Raw genomic sequence first — 27983 nt, forward strand, 5'->3', positions numbered from 1 at the left:
ATTGTAATCCAATCGCGGCTGTAAGGAACAATGATTTTGCCTTTGAATAAATTATTTAAAAAAATGTAATTAATCAAAATGACAGCTATATTTTTTGATTGATAACAAATATCAAGAATTGAAACTTTAAAGTGTTTATATTTAAATAATTCATGAAATTGTTTAATGAATATTATATTCAAGTGGTTTATTAATTAGATAAGTACTTACTTGTATTTGTAATTATGGGTCCACCACCTGTAGTTACTGGTATTTCTCCAAAAGAAGGACCTCCAGGAACGAGAGTGACTATTAGGGGGGAGTTTTTAGGTTCTTCTGCTATAGATTTAATAGGTAGGTAAATATAAAATTCTTTATTATTTTTTTATCCTGTTGTATAATTGATTTATAACCAAACTTTTTTATTAATTTTAGGTTTAAAGATTTGTGGGTGTGAGTGCCTGCTTTCAGCAGAATGGAAAAGTAAAAATAAGATAGTAGCAAGATCTGGTCCCTGTAAGGGTCGTGGTGACATAATAGTTACAACCAAGTCTGGTGGAGAGGGAACATCCACTGTACAATTTAGAGGTATGTCACTTTAAAATTACTCACCCCTACAATGTACATTTTTGAGTGTAAAATTAATACATGCAAGTTTTTAGGATACCATGAATCAATAGGCCCAGTAAAGGAAAGTGCAGTATGGGTAGAAGAAGCAGCTCCCCCATCTTTACCCTGGGGAAGGAGACCAATGTCACCCACAGCATACACCCCTCCTGACCCACTTGGCCTGTCAACAGAAGGGGATGATTGTAAATTTCCAGAGGAAGAGCTGCATGAGCTATTTCCAGATAGGTAAGAAAAGTTCAAAGAAACTTTCTCACAAATGTATAACCTGGAGTTCCAATAATAACACAGTAATTTTTTAAACTCCAAAAAAAACAAAATTTTAACACAGACACTGTTTCATATTAAACTGTGTCTGCTGTTGCACAGACCAACAATCACTGCCTTAAGAAAATTTAATGACTACCCATCAGTACAACAAATACTAACTACTAGTTTATCATCCATCATCTAGTATTAAAATGGTGTCAACATATTTTATGTACAACAATAATCATACTAACATTGAACAGAATTTACAACAATCTATAATAAACCATACAAACACAGTAATAAAACATTTGCTTTTTTTATAGAGTATAACAAAATCTAAACAACTAGAATTAAATATAGCTAATTAACCCTTAATTCTATTTGTTTCAGTTCAGGAAAACTTTGTGATGAAAATTTTCAACCAGGCTGGTATCTTCTTGAACATCATAGTAATACATCTTTTGAGGATTTAAAAGCAGGGATGGTGTTCTTACAGAGAAAGGTATATTTTTGTTTTATTATGCTGTTCTGAACATAGATTGGTTCCTATGTTATTATTAGCCGGCTGACCTAATATCTTACTCATAAATTAAGAGTTTTATTTATATATTTAATATCACCATGGACACATTTGCTTCACTATCTAATTGGGTTACAATTCAAACAAACTGGGCACAAAAAACAAAAAAATATTTAAATCTACCCAACCAGCTTCATAAATCATTCAGTGACAAAAATACAAACAGAATAATATAATATCTATATTAAGTTTGTTCTCAATGAAATACCTGTACTGAACTGCTATTTCCATATTTTCCCCTATAACTAAAACTTCAGCTTATGTAAGGAGTGGAAATAACAATCTTAGTATTAGGTTCTAAATTGTAATTTTACTTTAAGTAAAGACTTTAATGGTCTTTAAAAGTGTTGAAAATATATTACAATTGTTACTTAGTAAGGGTAAAAAAGGCTTCAAATGAAATGAATTAAAATTATCACATAAATAAAAGAAAAAATTAGAGTATAAAATACTCTGCATACCCAAACTAGGGCCACAACTCACAAGCCAATATCCACGACTAGGGTTCTCTTTCTAATTTTCCTATACATACTTTAATTTTAGGTTGAGGGTCAAAAAGAAGGGCAGCTAAGCTTTCTTAAAGCCAACACTGGAGCGGTTATGGATCAATTAGATAGACTTGTTTTGTTGAAGAATATGTATGAAGATGATCAAAGGAAGAATGGCAAGGAACCTCTGCCCAGCTTACAAGCAGCAATTGAAGGTCTGTATAAAGTGTTTGATTTTGATGGTCTTTTCAGTAGCTATAAGGTCTCAGAAAAAGGGGCATAAGTTTGAACCCTGGTTGTCTGATATCAGAATCACTCTTAATTATTTTGATGATATTATTAAGTATGAAATTCATCAATACTCTTTAATCTTAATATTATTTTTTTTCATGTTATAATTGTATATTTCTAAACATACTATTATGTTCGATTGTGATGTTATGTATTTTGTACCAATGTGTTGATATGAGATAAAATATGAATGAATTGATGTTTTTATTCATTTTGTATATTTCTAGAATCAATAACTCTCGCTGATTCTCTGTTCTCTGAGATTCTGTCGCGTAAGGAGAATGCTGATAAGACTCGTGAGGCGCTATCCCTTCTCACGAGACATAAATTCCTCTTCCAATTGCCGGCGTCTATCGACAAGAACATACGGAAGAAGGAATACGACTTGGTAGTTAATGACTACACGAGGGTGAAAAATTTATTTGGTAATACTGATGTTAAGGTAATTATTATTAATTACAAGATACTATTCTATATGTAACAAGTGCACAGAAGTTTCAATTAAAGCTAGCATTGGCTGATGGTTTTACTCTGATTAAATTTGGAATATAAATATGTTATATAGATTAAAGTAAGTCTTATTTAATAAAACAGACAATCAAAATTTTTTATAAAGTATTGGCTTATATTGGCAGTCTAATATCATTAAAACCTCACCTTAAATAGTATGAACATAAATTATTTATTTTAGAGCTACAGTCTCTTTTATTCTTAACATCCATACACAATAGAAAATATTTGATATATGTGAATATTATTGTATTTCAGCTTTTTCAAAAAATACTCGATGAAATTGATAAGAAAATAGAAGACTTGAAAGAGAACTTACACACCAGAATGAAAACAATGCCCATAAATGTCCAAGAGCAAACTAAATATATAAGGTAAATGAAACGTTTTTTTTTCAACTTTTAACATTTTGTTTTGACTTGTCTAAATTCCATTGACTTGTCGGTCTACCAAAGGATTTGCCTTTGGTACGTGTGACCTAGTGAAATTAGTTTTTAGGATTTTCTTACATGTGTCTACGATTTGTCTTGCTTAAACCCGTGCGTATCGACCAATGATGTGCGAGTATTTCGTTCCCTAGGAGTTCGACTCGTGGAATAGATTATAGTAGTTTTTCTGATATACTGGCTTCAATCATGATTATAAAATTTGCGCTATTATTTAGCCCGAAGCGATCTTTCGAGAGAGTTGCACCCGTCGCGAATTTGTGCTGACTGGTAGTAGAACAACTTCTATTGTATACTACACAAGTTTTCTCGATCCACCTGCATTCTACTCAAAGTCTTTCGTCTATTAAAATGTGGACAGTAATAAAAAAGTTTTAATAGCGATAAAAATATAACATAAAATAAATAACAAGTTTTACGTATTGTTATTTATTTCTCTATAAGTGCTCTGAAACCTTATACATAACATAACGGTTAAATACTAAATGAATAATAAATTTCACGGGATATTGTTGTTCTGTTATAGATTGCTGATTAGTTTGAACTGGGAGGGCGATGCCGCTTGGGTCGCAATCACCACTCGCAAGGACTACCTGATGAATCTGCTGAATAAAGTAAAGGACCACTTCAAACAGAAGGAAGAACAAGAATTGGGAGATAAAAGTAATTTCAATATCAAGAAAATATAGTAAAACCTCCTCCTCCATATCGAAGCATTAAATTATGTACCTAATTCAATCTAAACATTATGGACAGATACATACTCAATAATTCATTTAAATTCAGGCCGACCGTGTTGGAACAGATCAACTTCATATAAATATATAATAAATAAATAAATATGAGACAACATCACATACATTACTCTGATCCCAATGTAAGTAGCTAAAGCACTTGTGTTATGGAAATCAGAAGTAACGACGATACCACAAACACCCAGACCCATGACAACATAGAAAACTTATGGTAATCTACATCGACTCGGCCGGGAATCGAACCCGGGACCTCAGAGTGGCGTACCCATGAAAACCGGTGTACAGATCACTCGACCACGGAGGTCGTCATATATATGTATAGTACGACACAAATTAGATGTAGCATCGGAAAATGCAATGGAATGAAAATAAAACCGATTAGTGCCGATTTACACAACCAATAGAAATAGCTCCCTATCGCGCCATTCGACACTATTCGTCGCTATAGATTCACGCGTCAGAGAAAGCAAGTGCATGTAAATCGACGCGTCAAATTGACGAATATATTAGGTCATATGATATTACAAGTTATTACGTTTGTGCAAAAATCATAATCGCATGAGAAATAAATATTGATAATTTGGGATAGCATACTCAATTCGGATGTGATCGGTTTTACGAATTTTGCCGATGCGACATCTAAGTTGTGTCGTACTATATACATTTGCCAAGGCCGGCGCAAGGCGCGGGAGGGCGAGGGCGAGGGCTCGTGGAGCGCCGTGCGCGCGGGCGCGTGCGCGGCGGCGTGCGGCGCGCTGGCGGCCGAGCTGCACGCGCTGTGGCCGCTCGCGCGACGCTACTTCGCCGGCGAGCTGGCCGGCGCGCCCAGCGACCCGCAGCGCCACGCCGACCTCAAGGTGACCTTGAATACATTCTATCATCTGATGATCTCTGCCAGACCTGTTTTTATTTTAATAGGAGACTTAAACTTACGAGACACTTGATATCACATAAAATTAGGCCGAATGATATAATTCTTACATTCGCGTTCTCCGAACGCGTACATCTTAACCGATGAATGCGGGTTCAAACCCAGGCAAGCACCACTATATATATGTGTTTACAATCCATCTCGTGCTCGGCGGTGAAGGAAAACATCGTAAAGAAACCTGCATGTGTCTAATTTCATCGAAATTCTGCCACACGTGCATTCCACCAACCCGCATTGGAACAGCGTGGTGGAATATGTTCCAAACCCTCTCCTTAATGGAAGAGGAGGCCTTATCCCAGCAGTGGGAAATGTACAGGCTGTTACTTTACTTTATATAATTCTCGATATTTATGCTAGAGTCGGTGGTTTTCTTAACAATCCTGTCCCACGGTATGTGTTTGCACGGCGTGCGGTGATAAAGCTACTGAGGGCTTGGGGCGGGGGGCGCGTTGCAGGAGATGATAACGTCGGCGGTGCAGCTGTTCTCGACGCACGTGCGCGCGTGCGTGCTGGCGGGCGGCGCGGCGGCGGGCGCGGACACGCTGCGCGCGCGCCTGCTCGCCAACCTGCGCAGTCTGCGGGAGGCCTACGAGTCGCTGCTCAAGCTCGACCTGCCCTCGCAGGTGACGCACCCATTACTCCTAGGAACACGTTCAATGATTCTATTGAATGTTACGCAAGGCGGCAGGCAGGAGCTGGATGCGAGTAGCCGGAGAAAGACCACAGTGGCGTGCACTGGGAAAGACCTATGTCCAGCAGTGGACAAAAATAGGCTGATGATGATGATGATGATGATTGAATGTTTCATACGTTAAGAGTAGTCCAAGAACGATCTCAGTGGCGTGCAATGGAAGAGGCATATGTCCAGCAGTGGACGGAAATGGGCTGATGGATGGATTTCATACATCACGATAAAGACGATAATTTATTTAAAAAAAAAAAAGAAAATAATTTGCTAACTAATGTTTTGCTCTTAATTCTTTCAGTTTTCGGTATTGCCATATGAGATAAACATTGAACAACAGTTGCTCTTAATGTTGTCTTAAATTTTCGCGATTATTACACATTTAAATAAAACTAGTTATTACGGATTTTAATCGCGTATATTAGACAGTCTACGCGGGTAGACAGTCTACCCGTGACCACGAACGCTGTAAAGTGCTCGAAACGTCGGGATGTCCAAAATAATTAATATACGCGATTAAAATCCGTAATAACTAGTTTTATTTATACAGTTGCTCTTATTTCATCTTTCAGACACGATGCTCTCACCGAAGATATTAATTAGTACCGTATTATTTACTTTGGTCTTCCTTGTTTGCAGCCCCTGAGTGTCGTGGAGAAAATTATTTTCGACTACCGCGTGCACGGGATGACCGTGTTCCTGCAACGAGCGCACAAGAGGGTGAAGGGGCTCGTCGACAAGGAGACTTGGAAGATACAGGAGTTTTCCGAATACGGTGCCATCACCGATCTGGTATGTTTTAAGTATTGCTGGTCGTTTCATTTTTATAATTAAAATACACACCGTATTATTTCAGAAATATAAATATATACACATTTATAAAAATGTTTCACTTTTATGATATATGATATCTAAATAGATTCTCAATACTTTTGTCTTAATAGTTGTTGTAAGAAATTGTTGATAATGGGACTTTACTCGTGTTTGTCCACGCCCTTGTGGCCTGTAAATTTTTCCAAACCGTTTTCACTGGGTGTGTGTGACGATCATCCATCCCATTACCAGTACCGGAATAAATTTTACAAAAAGACCATTATAGTCCTCAATAAAGATTTAATTGCGCATTTGTTTCTTTTCTTAGGTCGGCTCACCATATTCTATTTCTTATCTCTTCTCTTTTATTTAAATGTTAACTCATAGGATATGATAGGGATGCCGAATTCATTTGGTGGTAGGGTTCGTGCAAGCCCATCAAGAGAGGAGCCACCACATTAGAGATTCCGACATGTATATAACAATCTAATCAAATACTGCTCTAAAAATTATGATATAAAAAATAAACATAATATTAACAAACTGGAATGACAAACATGAAAATGATTGAATAGGGTATTCGACGGTGTTTAAAATAGTACTTTAAAATGTTTTATATCCCCATAAAAAGTTACAAAAAATATATTTTCGCATAATAAACACTTTTTCTTGCCCGAAAATGAAATTAAAAATTAAACCTTTTTATTTATTTATTTTTCACCACCGAAAGTACCCTATTAGTTTGTAAAATATTTGGTGGTAGGGCCTTAAGCAAGTCCCTTGGGTAGCTACCACCTTCTCACCATATATACTACCGCCAAGCAGTAATACTTGGTATAGTACGTTCTGGCTAGAAGGGTGAGGGAGCCGGTGCAACAACAGGCATAAGGGACATAACATTAAAATGTTATGGCTATTATGTCCCTTGTTGAAAGTGTTGGGAGCTAAGGCTTTCAAGGTGGTGCAATGGTGTTGCAAGGAAATCTTACAGTTTATGGGCGGTGGTGACTATTTACCATCATGTGGCCATTTTACCAAGTTTTTTTATTATTTTTTTGATACATTTCAGCCGCATTTGCTCGAAACGTACTTAATCGACGCGTTGTCTTCGATACACAAGTGCGTGTTCACGACCGGCCGGCGGGAGACGGCCCTGCTGATCGAAGGAAGCGAGCCATTGAATATTCTGCAAAAACACACGCAACAGATCCTATTGGCGTTTGTCAGTGTTCTACAAGAGCTCGCCTTGCAACACGACGATCAGGTAACTATGACAGCTACTCAAAAAAATCAAAAATCAAAATCTACTTTATTCAAGTGGGCTTTTACAAGCACTTATGAATCGTCATTTGTTCGACACGCATCCAATAATACCACCTAAACTACAGGATTACACTCAGTAAAACAACCGTTGCAAGGTGAACTGACTATATTCACATTTGAAAGAAAAAGCCCCTGTATGTAAACAGGGCAACCCTTATGTACTTTCCCGCGAACACAACGCTTGCGCGATTCAGAAATGAGCTGCCGTTGCTTACCGCCTATGACATATATGAAGATTCAGTTCAAAACTTCGCCAGCGCGATTCAGGATGATTCGTGACTTGTTTTAGTGACATACTATTTTATTGCATACATTTTATCTTATTTTATATTATATTTTATTTTAAACTTATTTATTATTTTATGAATATTTACATAAAATGTGAGGCTTTAACATCATTTAACAATTAAGTGAAGCTACCACCGGTTCGGAAAGTAGATTCTACCGAGAAGAACCGGCACGAAACTCAGTAGTTACTCTTTTTCACAATATTTAAATTATACAATTATTTAAATGAATATATCCTGCCTGGGAGTCAACAGGTATTATATATAACTGAAAATTTAATTGATTTGTACTTGGTACTTAAGCAGTGTAACTACAGGCGCAAGGGATACAACACCAGTTCCTAAACAAGGAGATGTAAGGAATGATTAAAATTTCTAATCGTGTCAACTTCTATAATGCCAGCGACTACTATCGGATGGGCCATTCGCTTGCCCGCCTACCTATCTCATAAAAAAGTTCTTGTATTAAAAATTTGGGTAAAATTCATAATGTTATTTTTCAAACAACCTCAGATATTCTCACGCAAGGGGAATAACGAGTGTGCAAGTATAACTAGTGACGCATGTCGTGTGACCCTATTTTTCAAAGTACCTCAGATATCCTCACGCAAGGGCGAGTAACGAGTGTGCGAGTATACTTAGCGACGTATGTCGCACGTGTGCTGCAGGACTTCAACGATTGTGCAAGTGTATAGTAGGACACAAATTAGATGTAGCATCGGAAAATGCAATGGAATGAAAATAAAACCGATCACTGCCGATTTACACAACCAATAGAAACAGCTCCCTATCGCGCCATTCGACGCTATTCGTCGCTATAGATTCACGCGTCAGAGAAAGCAAATGTATGTAAATCCACGCGTCAAATTGACGAATATATTAGGTCATATGATATAACAAGTTATTACGTTTGTGCAAAGATCATATTCGGATGAGAAATAAATATTGATAATTTGGGATAGCGTACTGAATTCGGATGTGGTCGGTTTTACGAATTTTGCCGATGCGACATCTAAGTTGTGTCATACTATACTTAGTGGCGTATGTCGCGTGTGCCCCCAGGACTTCAACAACACGAGCCTGTCGGTGGCGCTGGACCAGCCGCTGGTGGCGGCGGGCGGCGGCGCGCGCTCGTGGCAGCAGCGCTTGCTCATCGCCGCCGCCAACGCCGCCTACGCTCGCCGCGTTACCCTGCCACGCGTCGCCGCAGCCTTCGAAGGGTACGAAGGGTACAGGGGACTGGAGGCCCCAAATAAGATTTTGCAATTTCATTTTAACATTTTTAGTTCTCTCAATGACGTTTAATAAAAATGTCCAAAGTGTCTCTGTCAATGTCCTCTCTTGTTGGCACAGGGCAGTTGCCCTGGTTGCTCCTCCCTAAATCCGGCCCTGGTCGTTTCATTCCTTGCATTATTATTCAAGTCACTAGTCACTATAAAAAATAGGGATTACCAAAAGATTTTACTTATTTCTATATTTAAAGATAAAGCATTAGAATAGAAAAATAAAATACTGAAGTATCGCATTGTGATTTATCCACTATATACAATACAATTAGTAAGCCCACAATAATAGCAGCTAATCGATTCAAAATGTTAATAATCACATCGACACTCAAAATGTAACATCAGCTAATGATTCATCTATTATTCAGCTTCATCTGTCAAAAAATAAATAATTGATTAGACGAAGTAGATAAAATATTTTATGTCATAACAAAACCGAATTGTGCCAAAGGTGGGTAGTCCAAGATTTTTAGATATCCGCTCTGCATAATAAATCGCGAGCGTTAGCCGCCACCTTGGAAAACGTTTTTTTGCTTGCTTTGCTTCAAAAACACATTTTCCAAGATGGCGGCTAACGCTCGCAGTTTCGGGCGACAGAAACTCGGTTTTATACTCGGGGGGCACCCTCCGACATAATCCAATCGGAAATTAACGTAGAAGGATTTTATGCAGAGCGGACCGATTTTTGGTGCTCAAATTCCTGGACTAGGGTTCAACACTTCTGCTATGTTTACGTGATGTGTAATCACAACATATATCCGTATATACAGAATTTAATACATATATAGACAAGATAATTTTACAAAAAGTAATTATTAATACAATAAGGTATTTTTACCGTTTTAATTTAGAACGAATTTTACAGCTTGAAGTTTCCAGGATATTTCCTGTTATGTAATATAGATACATAGAACGGCAAAATTTCGAATGATATTATTAATTTAGTATATAGATCATATTCACATAATAAATAAATATTGATAATTTGTGATAGCGTATTTCATTCGGATATGGTCGGTTTTACAAATTTTGCCGATGCTACATCTATGTTGTGTCATGTCGCCCTAATAACCTCCTTTTTAGAAGACGGTTAAAAATATTATATTGACACCATCACTTCTCAAGTAATGCATGGTATTTTTTTTACAGTTTCGAATTTCCAACCCCAGTCGTCGCTCTACAAACTACGAAAGATGCGCTCAGTAATCTCGAGTCGAGTATCGCAGAGACGTATCTGGAGCACAAGGGCGACCCGCTCGTGGGCACGATAGAGCCCAGCATGTACATGGGCCGCCACAAGATAGACCCCGACGCAATCGTGGACGACGCAAGGCCCTATGTCTATGAGATTATAAATAACTTGATTGCTGTTCACGCTGAAGTAAGTCAATTTGATACATAGACACTAAATTAAAATATATATATTTATTTGATTAATATATTATCTGTCCGTAGGGAAATATGATTGTTGGTATATATGTATGTACTGTTAGAAGATACTATTGTTTCTTTTTACTTAGGAATTTATTATTGATTTTAATTACACCGAATTATCGTGTAATAGTAACAATAATTAAAATAAATTATTTAATGTTATAAGCAAATACTGTTCGAAAAAAAGCTTAAATATCTCAATTCATAAAGCTGCCGATAGATGGCGTTAGTGGAGAAATAAATCGCGCTAACGGATGAACAACACAAAAGCTCATATACTCTAAGAGAATGTTTTCAAGTTAACTTTGCGCAGAGGCAATATCGTAACCAATGAGGTTAATCCGAGGTGCGATTATTGCTAGTTGAAAACTTTACCAATACCCCGCCTTGTGGACGTGAAATACCGTCCACTATGGCACTTTTTGAAAGGCCTTCATCGGCCTCATAAATGCTTAGCAGAACTTTTTATACAAAATGTGTATAAATAATGTGTCCATCACATGAGGCCGATTTCTGTTCAATTATGACATTTAGAGGTGTATTCCAATTGTCACTTGTCAATTTTTTTTTGTAATTTTAAACTTGTTAAATTTTGTTGTTTGTACAACTATGTATGTTTGTAATCAGTTAATATTATATTAACTATCATAGTCGAATTAGACCATATAAAGCCTCGTGATGCTGCTATATTATTTCTTCCGAAAATATATTCTATGGGTTTTATTTTCAATTTAACAGAAACACACACTGAATTGTAAAGGTTTTGAAAGCATACATTTGTAACAAATAATTTGTCTAAGAAATAGCATTTACTTTAGGGTTTCTTTCAATAGATTTTATTAATAAGAGAATTAAATTATTGTATAGTATTTTTTTCAAGTTACTGGTAAATATTTGGCTCACAGTGAAACTAACATTGAATATTTATCATAATTTGTTTAATCAAACTGTCAACGGCCGTATCATAACCCTAACCAGAGTTTTTTTTTCGTTCTATGACAATATTAAGCGTTTTTGAATAGATCTAGTATATTTTTTATGTGGAGTTGTATCGTTTCGAGCAGCGTGTTTCATTGACAAACACGTCCATGCATTCTGCTATCTATTGAGCTAATCTTAACTCAATTGCATTTTACTGACAGTGGTATGAGGACATTCTGAGGACGATGTGATTTTTATTCGATTACTTATCGGCTTAGACGCTTCTCTGTTTTTAGTATTTTAATAACATTTAGCAATGATTTGTCCAAATGTTGCTCATTATCACGGGACCTGTGTATAATTTAAATGTTTTTTTATTCCTATGATATTCCTTATGATAGTCTCTTGTTTTTTTGGAATTTTATAGGTTACTGAGTGTCTGGGACGAATCTTTTTCATGTACATAACTTATGTTTGGACAACGATCGGACTCATATGATACACATAATGTTTATTATAGTATTGATAACTATTTAGGAGACCGATGATCGCCTTGCAAAAAGTGCCATAGTGGGCGGTATTTCAGGTCCACAATGCAGGTTATCGATAAAGTTTTCAACTAGCAATAATCGCATCCCGGATTAACTTCATTGGTCAAATTCTCCGCATGGCAAATATAAGTAGAGGCAACAGTGTCTTTAGCTACGTGAAGTTTATCCTCATTGTATGATTCGCATTGAGCAAAGTTTCATCAATGACAGCACTAATCAGCCAGTATTCTTTTTTATAGAAAACTTTCTTATAAAATTGGTTAGTAATGTTTTTAAATTTAGATATACATTTTAAATTAAATAAGTGTTGTTAAAACAAAAAATAACGGAGAGTTTCGGTATTTTTGTTCATAAAGTTGCCAAGAGATGGCGTTGGTGTCGAAATAAATCGCGCTAACGAATGAACAACACAAAAGCTCATATACTCTAAGAGACTGTTTTCAAGTTAACTTTGCGCAGAGGCAATATCGTAACCAATGAGGTTAATCCGAGGTGCGATTATTGCTAGTTGAAAACTTTACCAATACCCCGCCTTGTGGACGTGAAATACCGTCCACTATGGCACTTTTTGAAAGGCCTTCATCGGCCTCATAAATAACTACATACATGTATGTCGGAAAGATTTTAAGACTTGGATACTGTATAGCGAAAATGAATGTACAAGAAGAATTTGTAAAGTAGCTTGTGAACATTTTTTAAAAATTATGAAAAATGGTCTTAATCTTTCATTCAATTTTTACTTATAGTATCAGATTGAAGTAAAGTCAATTGATTAAAAATATTTCATAACATCTGCTTACAAATAAATTTAGTGTATGATCACAGAGATTGATGATAGAGATTAATATAGAGCAGTTGATGATTATTTACAATTAATTTTAATAGCAATTGTAGCAAAAATTTTACATTGCGACTCAATGACTGAGGCAACGATAATTTAAAAAATTGAGAATTGGTTTTTATTCCTTTGAAAAGTAACCCTAGCAGGGATAGACGAGAGGGGATGAATAAGTAAAGTAAACTTGTAGACTTACTACAGATTTTATGATTAATGAAAAGAAATAAATTTCAATGAAATAAACCGAGGAGCTCACACCTTTATTAATTGGGTGACTCTCTGTGAAGAGTCTAAATATATTAAGTGCTAGTAATAGGAGTTCTAGCGGTAATAGTTTTATTATCACTAGAAGTAAACATTGAATTAATTTGAAGGAACATTCAAATATGTTGTACTGAATCGGAAGTTATGTAACTTTGCCCGTTTGTATTATTTAGTGGTACGTGAATATTTACAAGGTCTTCAGGTCTTTTTAAGGTGCCTTTCACAAAATCCCAACTCCAACAGAAAAATAATCATAATTTATTTTTAATTTTTTATTATATGGACATGCATTTTATTTAAATTTATTCCAGTTATCAGTTATGGACAATTTTAAGCATAATTTATATGAAAATTGTATTTGGAATCGCGACTTAAAACATCTCTAAATGTAAACGGGTTCTTTAAAAACTGGCGACCTTAACATAATGTAAACGGGTTCTTTAAATATTGGCGACCTTCACATTAACGGGGTGGCGTTCGGTGTGTGTGTCGCGTGCAGGTGGACAGCATCTGCGGCGCGGCGTGCTCGCGCTACGTGAGCGACATCTGCGAGACGGTGTGCGAGGAGGTGTCGCGCCTCGTGGCCGGCGCGCCGCCGCCCGCGCGCGCGCCCGCCTTCCGCGCGCGCCTCGAGGCCACGCTGCTGCGCCTCGCCACCGCCGCGCACCTCACGCGGAAGGCCGAGTGAGTCACATTCTTACACTCGATTTCGGTCATTCTCCTCTTTCTTCGGCCACAAAGGCGACGTGCATAAAATATCTAGTGTCTGGGTAGCAAGACCCGCCAACCAAATTATTACCAAATTATTGTACGATGAGTAGTCGAGATGGCCCAGTTAGAACGCGTGCATCTTAACCGATGATTGCGGGTTCAAACCCAGGCAAGCACCGCTGATTCATGTGCTTAATTTGTCTTTATAATTCATCTCGTACTCGGCGGTGAATGAAAACATCGTGAGGAAACCTGCATGTGACAAATTTCATAGAAATTCTGCCACATGTGTATTCCACCAACCCGCATTGGAACAGCGTGGTGGAATATGTTCCAACCCTTCTCCTCTAAGGGAGAGGAGGCCTTTAGCCCAGCAGTGGGAATTTACAGGCTGTAGTACGATAGTTGGTTTAAATTATGTTTATTGATTGTAACTGTCTCATTGCAATTTTCGAGCAGGTATATTATGTGCTAGGTTAATTATTTCTAAATCAATATGCCTCAATTTGACTGATTGATATAAAGGTAATTATGTATATAATCGTTGTGACTAAAAAAATGAAAAACTCCTTATGTTGTTTTATCTTTGTTTCAGAAATTATCTCGCCGAGACTATAGCGAGTATCCCACCCTTAGAAACTGAAGAAGAGAAAAAGTAATCACAATACTTTATTTTCTAAAAACTTACAATCAAATTATATACACAATAATATATATAATTTATTCAATTTGAACTTATTATATGTAGTGTTTACACATAAAGTAAGATTGACATATTTGGCTGAAAAATTCTGAACCTTTAACGTGATCTGAAAAAAAGAATCCATATGCTTATATAAAAATTAATAAAGCCTTTTCAGTAATTTTTGAATAATTTTCCAGACGGATGGACATGTTAATACAAGATTTTAAAAAGCGAATGGAGCTGCAACTGGCCAGTCTCAACTGCAACATGGAAACCGTTTAAAGTAAGCCATTTTGTTTAGCACGTTATAAATGTTGTTTTGAAATGTCATGTATCAGTATTTGTTCTTAATTTAATATTTAAAAGAAACGATTTTGTAAGCTCTCGTAATAATATATTTATAGAAATAAGTTATCAAAGACATTTTATAGAATTAAAATTATATTTATATTAATCGGCTTGTTTCATTTTCTTGTAATTCTGTAACAAAAATAATAATATTTTAGTAAACCCCAAAAATAATAATTAGTTTATGCTTTATAATGTAATAATAAATGTTTAAAATCACATAACATAAAAAGTTTTTAATAAAAGACACATAAATCTAGCAGCAGCAGAGAAAATAATAAAAAATATATTAAGATTTGAGTTTACTTTAATATAAGTTATATATTATATTTAGGAAACTCATTTCTACTGTATAAAATCTCTATATAATAAAAGTGTTTATAATGCATTAATCTCGTTGCCCTGGTACGGAACCGTACCCAAAAGTATTTTTGTAAGTATTGCTGTTTTATTGTGGTATAAAGGTTATTTAATTAATTGGGAACATGTCTGTATGTATTGTAGATGTATTTTTGTTTAATTTTATGATTATTCAATGAAGTGTAACATAATTATTTCTAAATGTATATATTTCTAACAAAAAATAAAACTTAATAATTCAGTTAGGTGTAAGTAAAAATGATGTTATTCACTTTTTTTTTATTAAATATGTGTGTTTTAAAACGAAACTTACTTCAGCCGCAAGCTTGTGCAGCACTTGGGTCATCGCAGGACCAGTCTCAGCGACCATTTTCCTGAAGTAGCCCTTTTTGTTTTGTAACAGGATGTGAGGGTGGTCATATTCCATTAGATTACCAGCGTCCAGTACAAGGATCTGTATAATATACGTTTATCATATTTTAGCCATTTGATTATTTTGTTTTCGCAAAATCTCAACAAAACTTTGTTTTCAATTTGAGGTATTAAATTGTTTCTAACTTAAGTATTAAGTATTTGTAACTTAAGTATCTTTAAGAAATCTTAAACAATTATAATATATTTATTAGAAGTTGCTTCTATGTTTATTAATGAAAACTACGTTTGTAATTGGATTTTTTTAAATCAAATCTAAATTAGTTTCAAAGCTTGGTTCAGCGTTCGTATGGTGAAAAATAATATGGTCATTTGTGTCGTTACTGGACCTTGTCGGAGTCTATGACAGTGTTCAGACGGTGCGCCACAGTGAGCACCGTGCAAGTCCTGAAATGTTCCCTGATGGTGTTCTGTATGAGGGCGTCCGTCTGCGCGTCCACGTTGGCGGTGGCTTCGTCCAACAGAAGTATCTTGTCGTTATTGACGATAGCTCTCGCCAAGCAGACGAGCTGGCGTTCTCCTACGCTGAAGTTTGCCCCGCAATCCGCAACTTGTTTGTATAGGGATTCTGAAAACGAATTTTCATTGATTTATATATTTCAATATAAAATCATAAGTATTTATAACTTAGATATATTACACTATGGTAGCTTCACTTGATTGTAAAATGACGATTCAAAAGTGCTTATAAAAGCCTACTTGAATAAAGTTTATTTTGATTTGATTTAATTTGATTATAGACCGAGAGTTTCTCACTTCAAATCATATTTGGCTATTGGTACGTACATAATATATTTGCTGGAAAGTACCTGCCGGCAATTGCCCGCAAGTAATATGGTGTACAGTGCTCCTCGCGTCCTCTTAAACGCGCCTTGGATAGAACTTTTGGCAACTAACTCTCAAATTAGTTTGAATGAATTTTTGTCTGATTCAGTTGATACTTATCAGATTAATTGGCCTTCTGACAAGTCTGTGTCGAAACGCTAACCGAGAACCAGCTAAGAGCTTACCAGCTTGTGCTGAAAGGCATATGGAACCAGGAATATCGAGGTACCCATACTTCTTGAAAAGACTAAAAATTCTAGGGTTTTTTGAAACGTGTCAGTTTTGGAGACTCTTTGGAGAAGGTGTTGGGTACACTTATCAATCCAATTCAGGGCGCGCGTACCGGTAAGCCGCCATAATAACTGTTTATTTTCAAGATATCCTCTTATTAGTCTTATACTAACCAGCTCCTTCTTGTTCTGATAATAGTTCTACTTTTTCCAAAGCTTTCAGCAACGACTCATCGGAATACTCATCAAAAGGGTCGAGATTTTTCCTGAGACTTCCGCTAAATAGAACTGGTTCCTGAAAACCATTCCATTAAAAAGTTCTATCCTTTTTTCTCTTGTAAAATTGACCTAACATGTTATTAATTATTTTTAACCGACTTCAAAAAGGAGGAGGTTATCAATTCGTCTGTATTTTTTTTTTTATATTTGTTACCTCATAACTTTTTACTGGGTGGACCGATTTCGATAATTTTTTTTTGTTTGAAAGGTAGTGCTTCCCGTGGGGTCCCATTTTAATTTTACTTTTTGGATATGTTTATACAAGTCACCATATCGACAAATAATTAGTAAAAAGAAATATTTTAACTTTTAACATTTTGTTCCTTTCGTACCTGTGGGATAATGGATATCTTTTGCCGTAAATATTTTAAACCAATTGACGTTATATCAATACCATCAATGCTGATTGTTCCTTCTAAATAAGCTAATCGGAACAGAGCTTGAATAATTGAAGATTTTCCGGCCCCAGTTCTTCCGACGATACCAATCTATAAAAAACTTGTCTATAAAAATACTTTTAATTAATTTATATTGATCGTTTGAAGTTATGAAGCTGTAGCAAACCTTTTCTTGTGGCATAATTTTGAATTCCAAATTATTAAGAACGTATGCGCCATCGGGGGTATACTTTAGGCATAGATTATTGAAATGTATTCCACCCTCAGAAGGCCATCCCACTGAAGGTTTTTCATCTGGTGACTAAGAAATTTTTGTATTTTAATTTTTCTCCACAAGTTTACACCCACAGTTTTGATAACTTCAGTGGCTATTTAAGTGGAAAAGTTTTATATGCACTTCTAGTAGACGGACCGTCAGCCGAAATCGTATTAACATATATTTAACAGTTTGTACGTGATATGTACATGACACATGACTATTACTTTATATATTGTTAATCTAATAATTTTTATTCGCTATTTAGTCGAGATGACCCAGTGGTTAGAACGCGTGCATCTTAACCGATGGTTGCGGGTTCAAACCCAGGCAAGCACCGCTGATTCATGTGCTTAATTTGTGTTTATAATTAATCTCGTGCTCGGCGGTGAAGGAAAACATCGTGAGGAAACCTGCATGTGTCTAATTTCATCGAAATTCTGCCACATGTGCATTCCACGAACCCGCATTGGAACAGCGTGGTGGAATATGTTCCAAACCCTCTCCTTAATGGAAGAGGAGGCCTTATCTCAGCAGTGGGAAATGTACAGGCTGTTACTTTACTTTACTTACTTTATATAACTAAACTAGCAGGAGCTAATTACGATTTTTTCTGATTATTAGTGTCGTATACATATGACTCAGTTAATCAGTTAATTAACAAAACTAACACTAGATAATGACGACTCTATCGGTAATTTAGTGTATTCTAAAACTCTCTCCACACTTGTCATCTGATTCTCCATTTCAGCAGATTGACGCATCCCCCATTGAAATATACCAGTAAGTGAAATTGATTGAGTGATAATAAGTCCAACGTTGCTACCTTCGATATCTAATGTAGAAGAAAGAGAATGAACAGAAATTTAAACCAAATATATAATTTACACTGTCAAGAAAAATCTCAGATCAACCTCAAAATCTCACCAGTTTTCATCAAACAAGTGAATGTAACGCATATTATGAATAAAAGACAAATAACATCAAGGAAGTATCCAAAAGCCCGACTGCAAGAGATGAAGAGATACCACGCAGCGCTGTGTAGGTCTTGATGGCGATCAAATTCTTGAGCGAGAAGTAACTCCGCCCCATATGATCGGATTGTTGGTAGACCCGATATTGTTGCATTAACATGTCCAAACACTGGGCTTCGTGCTAAGAAAATTTATTATTGATGTTTTTAAAGGGAAGATTTCTGATGTTCATTACTTCAAGATATTAACTATTGTAATATGTGTACTTACTTATTCCTTCAAGACGTTTTATAGCACCAGTCGTTCTTACGTATATTAAACGAAAAATATAAAATATAATGAGTGCTGTTGCAATCGGTATTAGAAGCGCCACTTCTGTCATTAAAATTACTATGATCACACCAATCAGGTTTAACAATATCTAAAATAATTGAAGTGAGTTATAGAAAATTGAGAAAATAATTTGTAAAAAAGAACAGTAGTAGTAAATAAGAAAAATTGACCTGAAAACTATCGAGCATAGCCTGTGGTAATAACTCATCAACTGAACCCATGTCTTTACTAAAACGATTCAATATTCTTCCAGAAGGGTTGGAGTGGAAAAAGCTCATAGGTGAGAGAGATATGCACTCGAACATTGAATCGTGTAACCTAAAACAATATACAAGATACATTCTTTATTTGAGTAGAAGATAGCAAAAATTAGACTAACAACATAGTTTGAAACAAGAACAAGGATTTTACAAACTTTAAAGTCAGTTACGTCAGCATAACGTATATCTTTCGATGTGGAGGTATTGAGGGGAGATGTAGATTAAAATATAATACAAACTTAATCGAAGACTTCATGCACAACGAAAAGAATAGGAAGGCACGAATTAAAGCGACAACGACGGTTGCAATAGTCAGCAACCCAAATATTATAGCAAAGTCTTTTCTCCTCAACCCGTGCTGTGACCACAACAAATTATCCATAGTCTGATCTCCAGTTAAATGGTCCTCTGCATTGCTCCTATAATCAGATAAGATATATTAAGAACATTTTATTAAGATAAAATATGCGAATTACATTATCAGAATAATGATTTGTATATCCCATCTTCCCATGGGTATTAAGGACAACGTATAAATCTACACTAATATTATAAAGAGGAAAACTTTGTTTGTTTGGTTGTAATGAATAGGCTCAAAAACTACTGGACCCGTTTTAAAAATTCTTTCACCATTCGAAAGCTAAATTAATCCCGCATAACATAGGCTAAATTTTATATTGAAAAAAATAGGGTTCCGTAAGATATTTTGGGGTTTTTCGGAAAAAATCTACCAAAAATCTTGATTTTTTGCGTATGATGCCTAAACTATAAAAGATAGAACTATAAAATGTTCTAACTCCGGTCCTTAGAGGGCATAATGGCCTCCGACCCTAAGAACCTCATCAGATTCGTGGCTGATGTTGGTCTGGCTGAGGTGTTGTGATCACGAATTTGAGGTTTATTACAATAGATCCAAGCGCCGGTTGCAGTAATTCTTCAAATGTCACCGTGCATCAGCAGTAGGGATATTAGACTGATTATGAACCGTTATCTACGCGGGCGAAGCCGCGGGCGACCGCTAGTTGAAGAATAAAACGTTAAAACAAAAACATGTTTTTCATTTTTTTGTAAGGAAAGTTGAAACTTTTGACTCGTTACTATGTCATACATATATTATACATATAAACCTGCCTTTTAAATCATACTGTTTATCACATAACATATTTAACTAAATACAAAAACCATATTTCTTGGGCATACGTCACTTGTTTCGATTTCCAGCTGAGGAGGACTCACTTGTTGCGTTGTCGCGAGGTCGATGTCATAGCAATAAAAAAAATGAAACAATCTAATACCTCGATTTACGTCTCGTATTTCGAGAACCTAACATGCCGTAAGTACAAGGATTGTGTATTGAGAATAAAAGGGCTACAACTGTTTTCCAAGAAAAATAACATAAAATTTGCTAATTTTGTACAAACTTTACCATCGACTTATCCAATAATCACTGGAACTCGCGAAAAATTGTGCCAATACAAACATGAACAGGACCACTGAAACAAATGGACAAGCAGCATGTGCCAAAAAGTATTCCTTGTAAACTGATCCCTGCACCCTTCCGATTGTTTGCTTCTCTGCCTCCTGTTTTTGGTCCTGAAAATTTCAATGTAAACTTTTTATTATGTTGAGTATAATGCTATCAATAATTAGTACACTGTTAACTTAAATAGTAGAAACGTTACATTTTATCATGAATACATTACTTTATAATTAAAAAATATACAATTCATATTTGTAAAGAGATTAAGAAAACTTAAAACAACAACAGATACCATGATGTCGAAGATCAGTGACCAGTGAGACCAATGTGAGCGTTTTAAGCTCACACCACTTGTTGGTTGCATTACTTTATTCGGTACATCTTCCTTTCGTAATTCGTAAGATTTATCTTGCATCAAGTGTAATATTGCCAAATCACGTTTCTAAAACATATCAATAAGACTCGTGACAATTTGATATGGGACCCAAATGTTAGCTACCCTAACAGTAACAGCTACAGTTATAATAATCAAGATAAGTATAATGATTTTCAGAAGAAAGTACGGTCAGGAAGAGTAAAGGCACTTTCTACAAGAAAACTTTGTATATCCTTCGGATATAAGATTAAAGATCCAACGTTTTTTAGGAATTTCGCATATTTTATATTAAAAAAGTAACATTAATTTACGCTCAGATCATCATAGTTCCCATCACCAATAATTCGTCCTTTTTCCATAATTACAATTTGATCAACGGATTTAATGAATTGTAATTGATGTGTGACAAGGACCACTGTTTTGTTTTCAAGATACCTGTGAGAGAGATCTTAGTATCAAATAAGTAATTTCTCAGTTCGGCTTATTAGGTCCATTGTAAAATAAGATATTGTAGAAGAGATTAATAAGCAGTTTTGATTTAATACCTTTTTATACAATTTTCGAAAATATGTCTTGCGACTTGAGTATCCACAGCTGATAACGGATCATCCAGTAAGTAAATATCGGCCTACGAATTAAGAGAAAAATTAAATATTTAATGGACATCTTCAGAAAATCGTGTAGATGATACGATTTTTTTTGGTTTAAGTACCTCTTTATAAACTGCTCTCGCTAAGTTGATTCGAGCTCGTTGTCCACCACTGAGAGAAACGCCTCTTTCACCAACAATCGTTTTATCACCATGAGGGAATAATGAAATATCTCTTTCGAGTGCGCATACTCTGCATACTTCCATGTACCGAGTCCTCATAAACGGTTGACCAAAGAGAATATTTTGCCGAACGGATCCTTTGAATCAAATTCATTACACAGTAGAAAATAAGGTCGCTTTCCACTGTCTGTCTGTTTATGCTAAGATCTTTCAAACTACGCAACAGATTTTAATGCGATTTTTTAATAGATAAATTGATTCACGAGTAAGGTTTATATGTACTATTTAGTAAAGATACTACATGTAGGTACATTATAGTAGAGAAATACTGATTATTTTAAAGCTTTCTAATATGATGTCGTAAATTAACACATTTTTGCGCTTAATTTGCAAACACTGGCTGAACCCTAAAAGATGATGAAAGATGAACCTGTAAAAGGTCTACGAAAAAGGCCGATGGTATATATGTATCTCTTAGGGATAACTCACTGTAACCATTTTTATTCTGCACTTTTAACCAGAAATGTCTTATTTACGAAGTGATTGTAAGCAATAGAGCGTTATTCCTTATCTAATTAAGTATCTTAAATACATTTTGTATTAAATAGAGATCAATATGGTGCTTTACAGCATGCAATTTAAATTAATATTTTCAAAGATACTATAGATGTCAATTGCAAGGACATAGCGGCTTGTATTTTCTTATGATAAAAAAAGCTGTTAACTTTGTATGTATATAAAACATCGTAAAGTATTTTAAGTATCAGCATTGCATCCCTGCGAAGCCATGGTTGGCCGCCCGCTAATAAATTATAAAATTATGTATAGACCATTCCATAAGCCAAAACCACAGAAGACAAAATACTCGCACCTCAATGATTGCGACTTAATAAGCGTGACGAATCCGGGATTTAAGACAATTCTATGAAAATATTTGGCCAATGCATTAAGGTCACGTTCATTAACCATTGAGCGCACAAGGACAATTTCAATTAGGAGCTCATTAAGTTTAAAGAATTACAATCATAATGAACCTCACCAACAAACAACCAAGGATCCTGACTGGCATAACTCACGCTACCAGTTACATTCATACTTCCCGTTGAACAAGGTAACTCTCTGAGTATCATGTGAAGCAAAGTAGATTTTCCTGAGCCCACTGCTCCAATTATCGTAGTTAATGAGCCATTATATATCTGATATTAAACATATTATTGAAAAAAAAAAAAAAAAAACATTTTTAGACGCATTTTTAATTTTAAATAACTCATACCTTTAAATTGGTATTTATAACGTCGTTTCTCTCTGATGTTTTTATCCAACGACTGCAAGCTTCGTCAAATGATATAGCTATCTGATCTCTGCGTAATTCTTTTAGAACATAATTATGATTTATAAGTAGTGGTATTTCAAAAATATTCATTATCAACTCAATATAACATTGTTCCTGATTTACCTTTAACTGGGACTTTTGATGTAGATGTACTGGGTTCATCGCGTGGAGAATGCTTCACTGGTGGCTGAATGGGGTTCACTGGAACGAGTAGATATCTTATTTTGTTTAATTTGCTAAATAAATATGCTTCCAGAGCGGTCTTTAACCTATGGAGGCACTGTTTTGTTAAAATAGATAAAGAAAATAGACAAACAAGGTTATAGATTTATTTTTAGTGACAATTAGATATTTATATTATACTTTTTTATTTGACCGATGATTGCGGGTTCAAACCCAGGCAAGCACCGCTGATTCATGTGCTTAATTTGTCTTTATAATTCATCTCGTGCTCGGCGGTGAAGCAAAACATCGTGATGAAACCTGCATGTGTCTAATTTCATTGAAATTCTGCCACATGTGCATTCCACCAACCCGCATTGGAACAGCGTGGTGGAATATGTTCCAAAACCCTCTCCTTAATGGGAGAGGAGGCCATTAGCCCAGCAGTGGGAAATTTACAGGCTGTTACTTTACTTTACTTTTATTTGATCGGAAGCGCCCTGGGCCCTTGCCCAAAGTATCCAATGGAAAAGAGGGGTCTGTATGTTTCAACAGTGTCTTACGCGGTATCGTGACACGTTTCTTTGTTTTACTTTCAAAACTTCTTAAATCTGTTAATTGGTCCCTCGGTGGAAGTTGACATTCTTCTGTGAGTAAAAAGTCATTAACTCTTTGCACAGCTACGTTCATTTCTGCAATCTGTAAATAAATGCAAACAATATTTCATAGCGTCCACTCTTGGTCTATATTTCAATGACTAAGGTACAAAGTTTTTTAACAAATACTCTGTCACTACTATTTCGCGTAATATGTACGAATGTGATGGAAAACAAACTGTGGTCAAATAAACTTCAAAGGAAATTAAAATAAAATACTTTTCAACAAGTTATTCTTCAATTTTGGCAGTGTCCACTCTTTATCGTCATTCACATGTCTCATGCGTGTCGAGTTTAAAAAAATAATCAAGAGTAAAATCTTAGTGTGAAAATCATACAACGTCATAATCATATTAAAAATAAAGCAACTACTTACTTGACCTACTGCTTGTGGAAAAAATAACGTCATGGTCTGTTTCAAAATATTGTAATAGCACGTAAGAAAAAATACATTTTCCACTGTGATTCGATTGACATAAATCACGTATAGTAAAACAGTAATAAAAATGCTGAACCTTGCCGTGAACATGATAAACGACATGACAACACCTCGTATATACGAAGTCATCTTTATGAATAGTACTTCCTCTCTGCCAAAATTTTTGTTAACTTTTTTAAATGTATAATTTATAGTATCATCAATTTCTTGTGGGTATGGTATGCCATCATATTTTTCTTACCTCCTCACTGTATCAATAATTTTGCGAAAAGGTTTTTCCCAAGTATACATTTTTATGACCTCAATACCCATCACAATTTCCTCCATCAATCTTACCCTTTCGTCAGATTTTAACGCAGTTTTTCTTCTGTAGTGAGACGTTCGTGTTCCTAGAAATACTTTAGGAAACCGCATACAATTATTTTATGCTATAATCTTGTATTATATTTTAAAATTCAGAGTTTTTAAATGTAAACTTACTTTGAAATGGTACAACGGCTATTATCGTCAAAGCTCCATATACAGAAGATATTCCCAGCTCTCGATATAAATAAATTGTCATCAGCTGTTATATGTATTTGCGAAATTTATATTAGTTTAATCTTACGGGTTTAATTTGATTTAGTTATACGGGTACTACTTTGATTTCTTACCACAGTCTCCAAGGGTCCTATCCAAAGATAATGAACGAAAAGCGGACCTGAGTCGAAGCGATTTACGTCGTTGGCCATAAGATTTACGACGAGACCTCCTCTGTTTTCAGACATTGCTTGAAGATTAACTTTCAAGGCCTCGAAAATTTAAATTATAATTATGAGTTTCAAATACTGTTAAGTAGTCTTAAAAATTGTACTTGCTTTACATTACTATTTAAATTAACTTGTATAAAATATAACTATTTCTACTTTATCTCATACTCTAGGATGTATTTATTTAAATTAATTCATTTAATCGTCCTTAGGGTTCTTTAAAAAGTAATATTTAGCTAATAACATTTAATATATATTTTACTTACTTTTACAATTTTATTACATTTTTTGTTTTATAATTTTATGAATAAAATTCAACAAGCCTACACTGTTTCTTATCGGTTTTCTTGGTAGAATTTATATATAAAACTGGCCAACTGGTAAAATTGAATTTCGATTTAGAATTGAAACAAACATTTATAAATTCACCTTTCTAAAGATAAGACTGCAGATTCCGACTCGCATTTTCATTCCCATATGCATGACGCCCATCATAAATGGATGTTGGACCATTACATTAACCATGCTGCAGAAAATAACACCAAAACAGAAAAACACTGCCTCGCCCCATGCAATGCCACTCGACATGTCATAATATTTGAATAATCTAGAGACGTAGGTCGAATTAGCTCTGAAAACATTCGTTATATAAGCAAATGATCTATAATGTAGTAAAAGATCTATGAACATAATTTATGGATAGTGAATATTTTTTCCAAAAAACTGAGAAATTAGTTAAATTTCTCAGTTTTTTGTGGTAAATCACATTGCATCGCTGACATTGGTTGTTTACGTAGTCGCACTGGTACCGGTGCCCATTTGATAAGGAATTATTTTTATTTAAATAATTAATATTTCTAATTTATAAATAATGTAGCTTTTCTTAATTGTTAGTTTCATGGCAAGGAATAGTACAAATTACTGATTTTTACAAGTTTTTACACTAATGCAATGGATTTTTTTTTAGATAGTATAACTTTTTATTTATAATCAGCAGCATTCCCATAACATAAGGACCCTTAGTCCAAACTCATAATTCGGTCAAAAAGATAATGTAATTGGTATATGCATACGTCTTATTTTGCAGATCTTGAGCTGGACTGTAGTACCGAAGTAGTAACCCAAGAAAAAGTGGTTGTTGTAGTCTAGAAATGTACAAAATCTATATTTGTCAATTATATATTTAGCTTGAAAATAATATACACTAACTTCGTGCATGCCAATTTTCTATGAAACATGTTACATTTTTCTACCTTATCAGAAATTCCATTGCAGCCAAAATTAATCCATATAGCATAAGTTCGGAGCCATAAACTTTGATAAGAACTTTCATTAGACTTGGTTTGCGTCCATCATTTCGTAATGCGCAGCGGTCAACCTCCTGATCCCATGCAGTTTGTAGTGTATCACCTAGTAGTGTATTAGTGGAAATTCAATTAATGATTGAGTTTGTCACTAGAGTTATATGACTGCAATAATTGTGGTTTGGGAACACCATTCTTGCTTGCTTGCTAATAATATTCTACAAATCTTAATAAAATTGATTTTTGCATAAACTAACCCAAAATGTCGGATCGATGTTCCGGCAGCGGTGCATACAAATCCTCTTCTTTTATATCTCGACTGTACCCTAATTTAAATGTTTCAAGCGTCCATCTAAAAAGTAATGCTTCGTATCACTGTACGCTATGAAATTGATCACTATCCCAGCGACCCAAATCAATTTCATACCTACCGGTGCTATTTGAGTGAATCAATTAAATAAAAACGAAATATTTATATATTATTAGATGTGACTCATACGTACTGAAAGGTGATCTTTGTATTTTGTTTAATTTAATTTCTTGTAAAGAAGGGTAAATATTTACCTTCAATTGAAACGTGATGCTGGGAGACAATTGGTGATAATATTGTGGGTATTGTTTCTCCGAAATGTCTCAATACACTTAGAAGTCTTAAGCAACGTCTGGTTACTTTAGTTATAAGCCGAAACGAAAATACTTTGACATCACCTTCGACGTTTCGATATTTAACCAAACTATTGTGTATAATTATTATTTTCAAATTTGTGTGACTTCCATATGCACTATTTATTAGTTAAATTTAATATATCTTGTCAATTAAAATTGTAACTGAGTACATTGTTACTGTTTACAGTTAACCTTTTGATTTTCATCAGATAACAACTGTCTACGACTCCAGCGAGTGATTTTGGCTATTGGAATACTACATACTAGAAAAAAATCTATCATACTAGAATTGGCCTCACGTCATATTTTTTTGAACTGTACAGGTAATTATTTAAAAACACGATCCGATCTATTAAGAGACAAATTTGGAATGACAAAAGAAAGGCTCAAATTGTTGTCTTATGTGGATTTAATATTTGTGTTCATGTGCTTAGGTTAAGTATTATTTAGGCAGATGAATTATTTAAGTTTAAATAATGAAAGGCAATAAGGGAATTATGAGAGATACGACCAAAGGCAACCGAAGCAGTTATTGACTGTGTTATAATTATATAAACGTATTGTATTTTATGTAAAACTTCGGACTCTTTACATACCCAAATGTAAGTACGGAAAATAAGTTGGCTTTGTATCTTGGATTGATTTCCCGTCTCTGTTTAGGACCTGTATCCATATTTATAATAATCTAAATATT

General features: G+C 35.0%; 2 protein-coding genes and 2 non-coding genes across 4 annotated transcripts; 3 read left to right on the plus strand and 1 right to left on the minus strand.

Annotated features, from left to right (window-relative positions):
• The first annotated feature begins 59 nt into the window (after positions 1-59).
• On the plus strand, positions 60-15075 carry LOC124538504 (exocyst complex component 2). Its single transcript, XM_047115589.1, has 17 exons — positions 60-333; positions 415-567; positions 642-834; positions 1249-1360; positions 1982-2141; positions 2445-2659; positions 2986-3101; positions 3700-3836; positions 4601-4785; positions 5315-5482; positions 6184-6336; positions 7427-7621; positions 9030-9187; positions 10403-10634; positions 13761-13945; positions 14568-14627; positions 14855-15075. Exons 1-17 carry the CDS (start codon positions 225-227, stop codon positions 14937-14939), a joined length of 2616 nt encoding a protein of 871 aa, XP_046971545.1. The 5' UTR covers positions 60-224; the 3' UTR covers positions 14940-15075.
• On the plus strand, positions 10989-11128 carry LOC124542943. Its single transcript, XR_006967409.1, has one exon. It is a non-coding gene; the product is annotated as a U4 spliceosomal RNA (small nuclear RNA).
• LOC124542948 lies at positions 12607-12746 on the plus strand. The gene has a single exon (XR_006967410.1). It is a non-coding gene; the product is annotated as a U4 spliceosomal RNA (small nuclear RNA).
• Positions 15037-27962, minus strand: LOC124540942 (probable multidrug resistance-associated protein lethal(2)03659). The gene is made up of 29 exons (XM_047118719.1): positions 27886-27962; positions 26881-26975; positions 26573-26729; positions 26393-26464; positions 25749-25950; positions 25224-25361; positions 25051-25135; positions 24812-24968; positions 24508-24721; positions 24039-24174; positions 23437-23514; positions 23254-23351; positions 23020-23176; positions 21921-22117; positions 21754-21836; positions 21520-21643; positions 21125-21274; positions 20779-20945; positions 19592-19771; positions 19263-19410; positions 19030-19180; positions 18713-18940; positions 18457-18620; positions 17696-17830; positions 17464-17619; positions 17027-17147; positions 16127-16365; positions 15679-15819; positions 15037-15137 (listed from the first exon to the last, which is right to left on the minus strand). Exons 1-29 carry the CDS (start codon positions 27960-27962, stop codon positions 15108-15110), a joined length of 4080 nt encoding a protein of 1359 aa, XP_046974675.1. The 3' UTR covers positions 15037-15107.
• Between the last annotated feature and the right edge of the window lie 21 nt (positions 27963-27983).

Source organism: Vanessa cardui, chromosome 2 (genome assembly GCF_905220365.1).
Source record: "Vanessa cardui chromosome 2, ilVanCard2.1, whole genome shotgun sequence".
Taxonomy (NCBI): Eukaryota; Metazoa; Arthropoda; class Insecta; order Lepidoptera; family Nymphalidae; genus Vanessa; species Vanessa cardui.

Bases quoted from the DNA above. Each gene is read 5' to 3' on its own strand.
- LOC124538504 (XM_047115589.1), top strand. From the start codon at position 225: ATGGGTCCACCACCTGTAGTTACTGGTATTTCTCCAAAAGAAGGACCT. The intron at 10,635-13,760 runs GTAAGTCAATTT...TGTCGCGTGCAG, and splicing joins TGATTGCTGTTCACGCTGAA to GTGGACAGCATCTGCGGCGC. The intron at 13,946-14,567 runs GTGAGTCACATT...TCTTTGTTTCAG, and splicing joins CACCTCACGCGGAAGGCCGA to AAATTATCTCGCCGAGACTA.
- LOC124540942 (XM_047118719.1), bottom strand. From the start codon at position 27,962: ATGGATACAGGTCCTAAACAGAGACGGGAAATCAATCCAAGATACAAA. The intron at 25,951-26,392 runs GTATGCATATAC...GAATGTTTTCAG, and splicing joins CAAGATCTGCAAAATAAGAC to AGCTAATTCGACCTACGTCT. The intron at 15,820-16,126 runs GTCCAGTAACGA...TATATTATACAG, and splicing joins CTGTCATAGACTCCGACAAG to ATCCTTGTACTGGACGCTGG.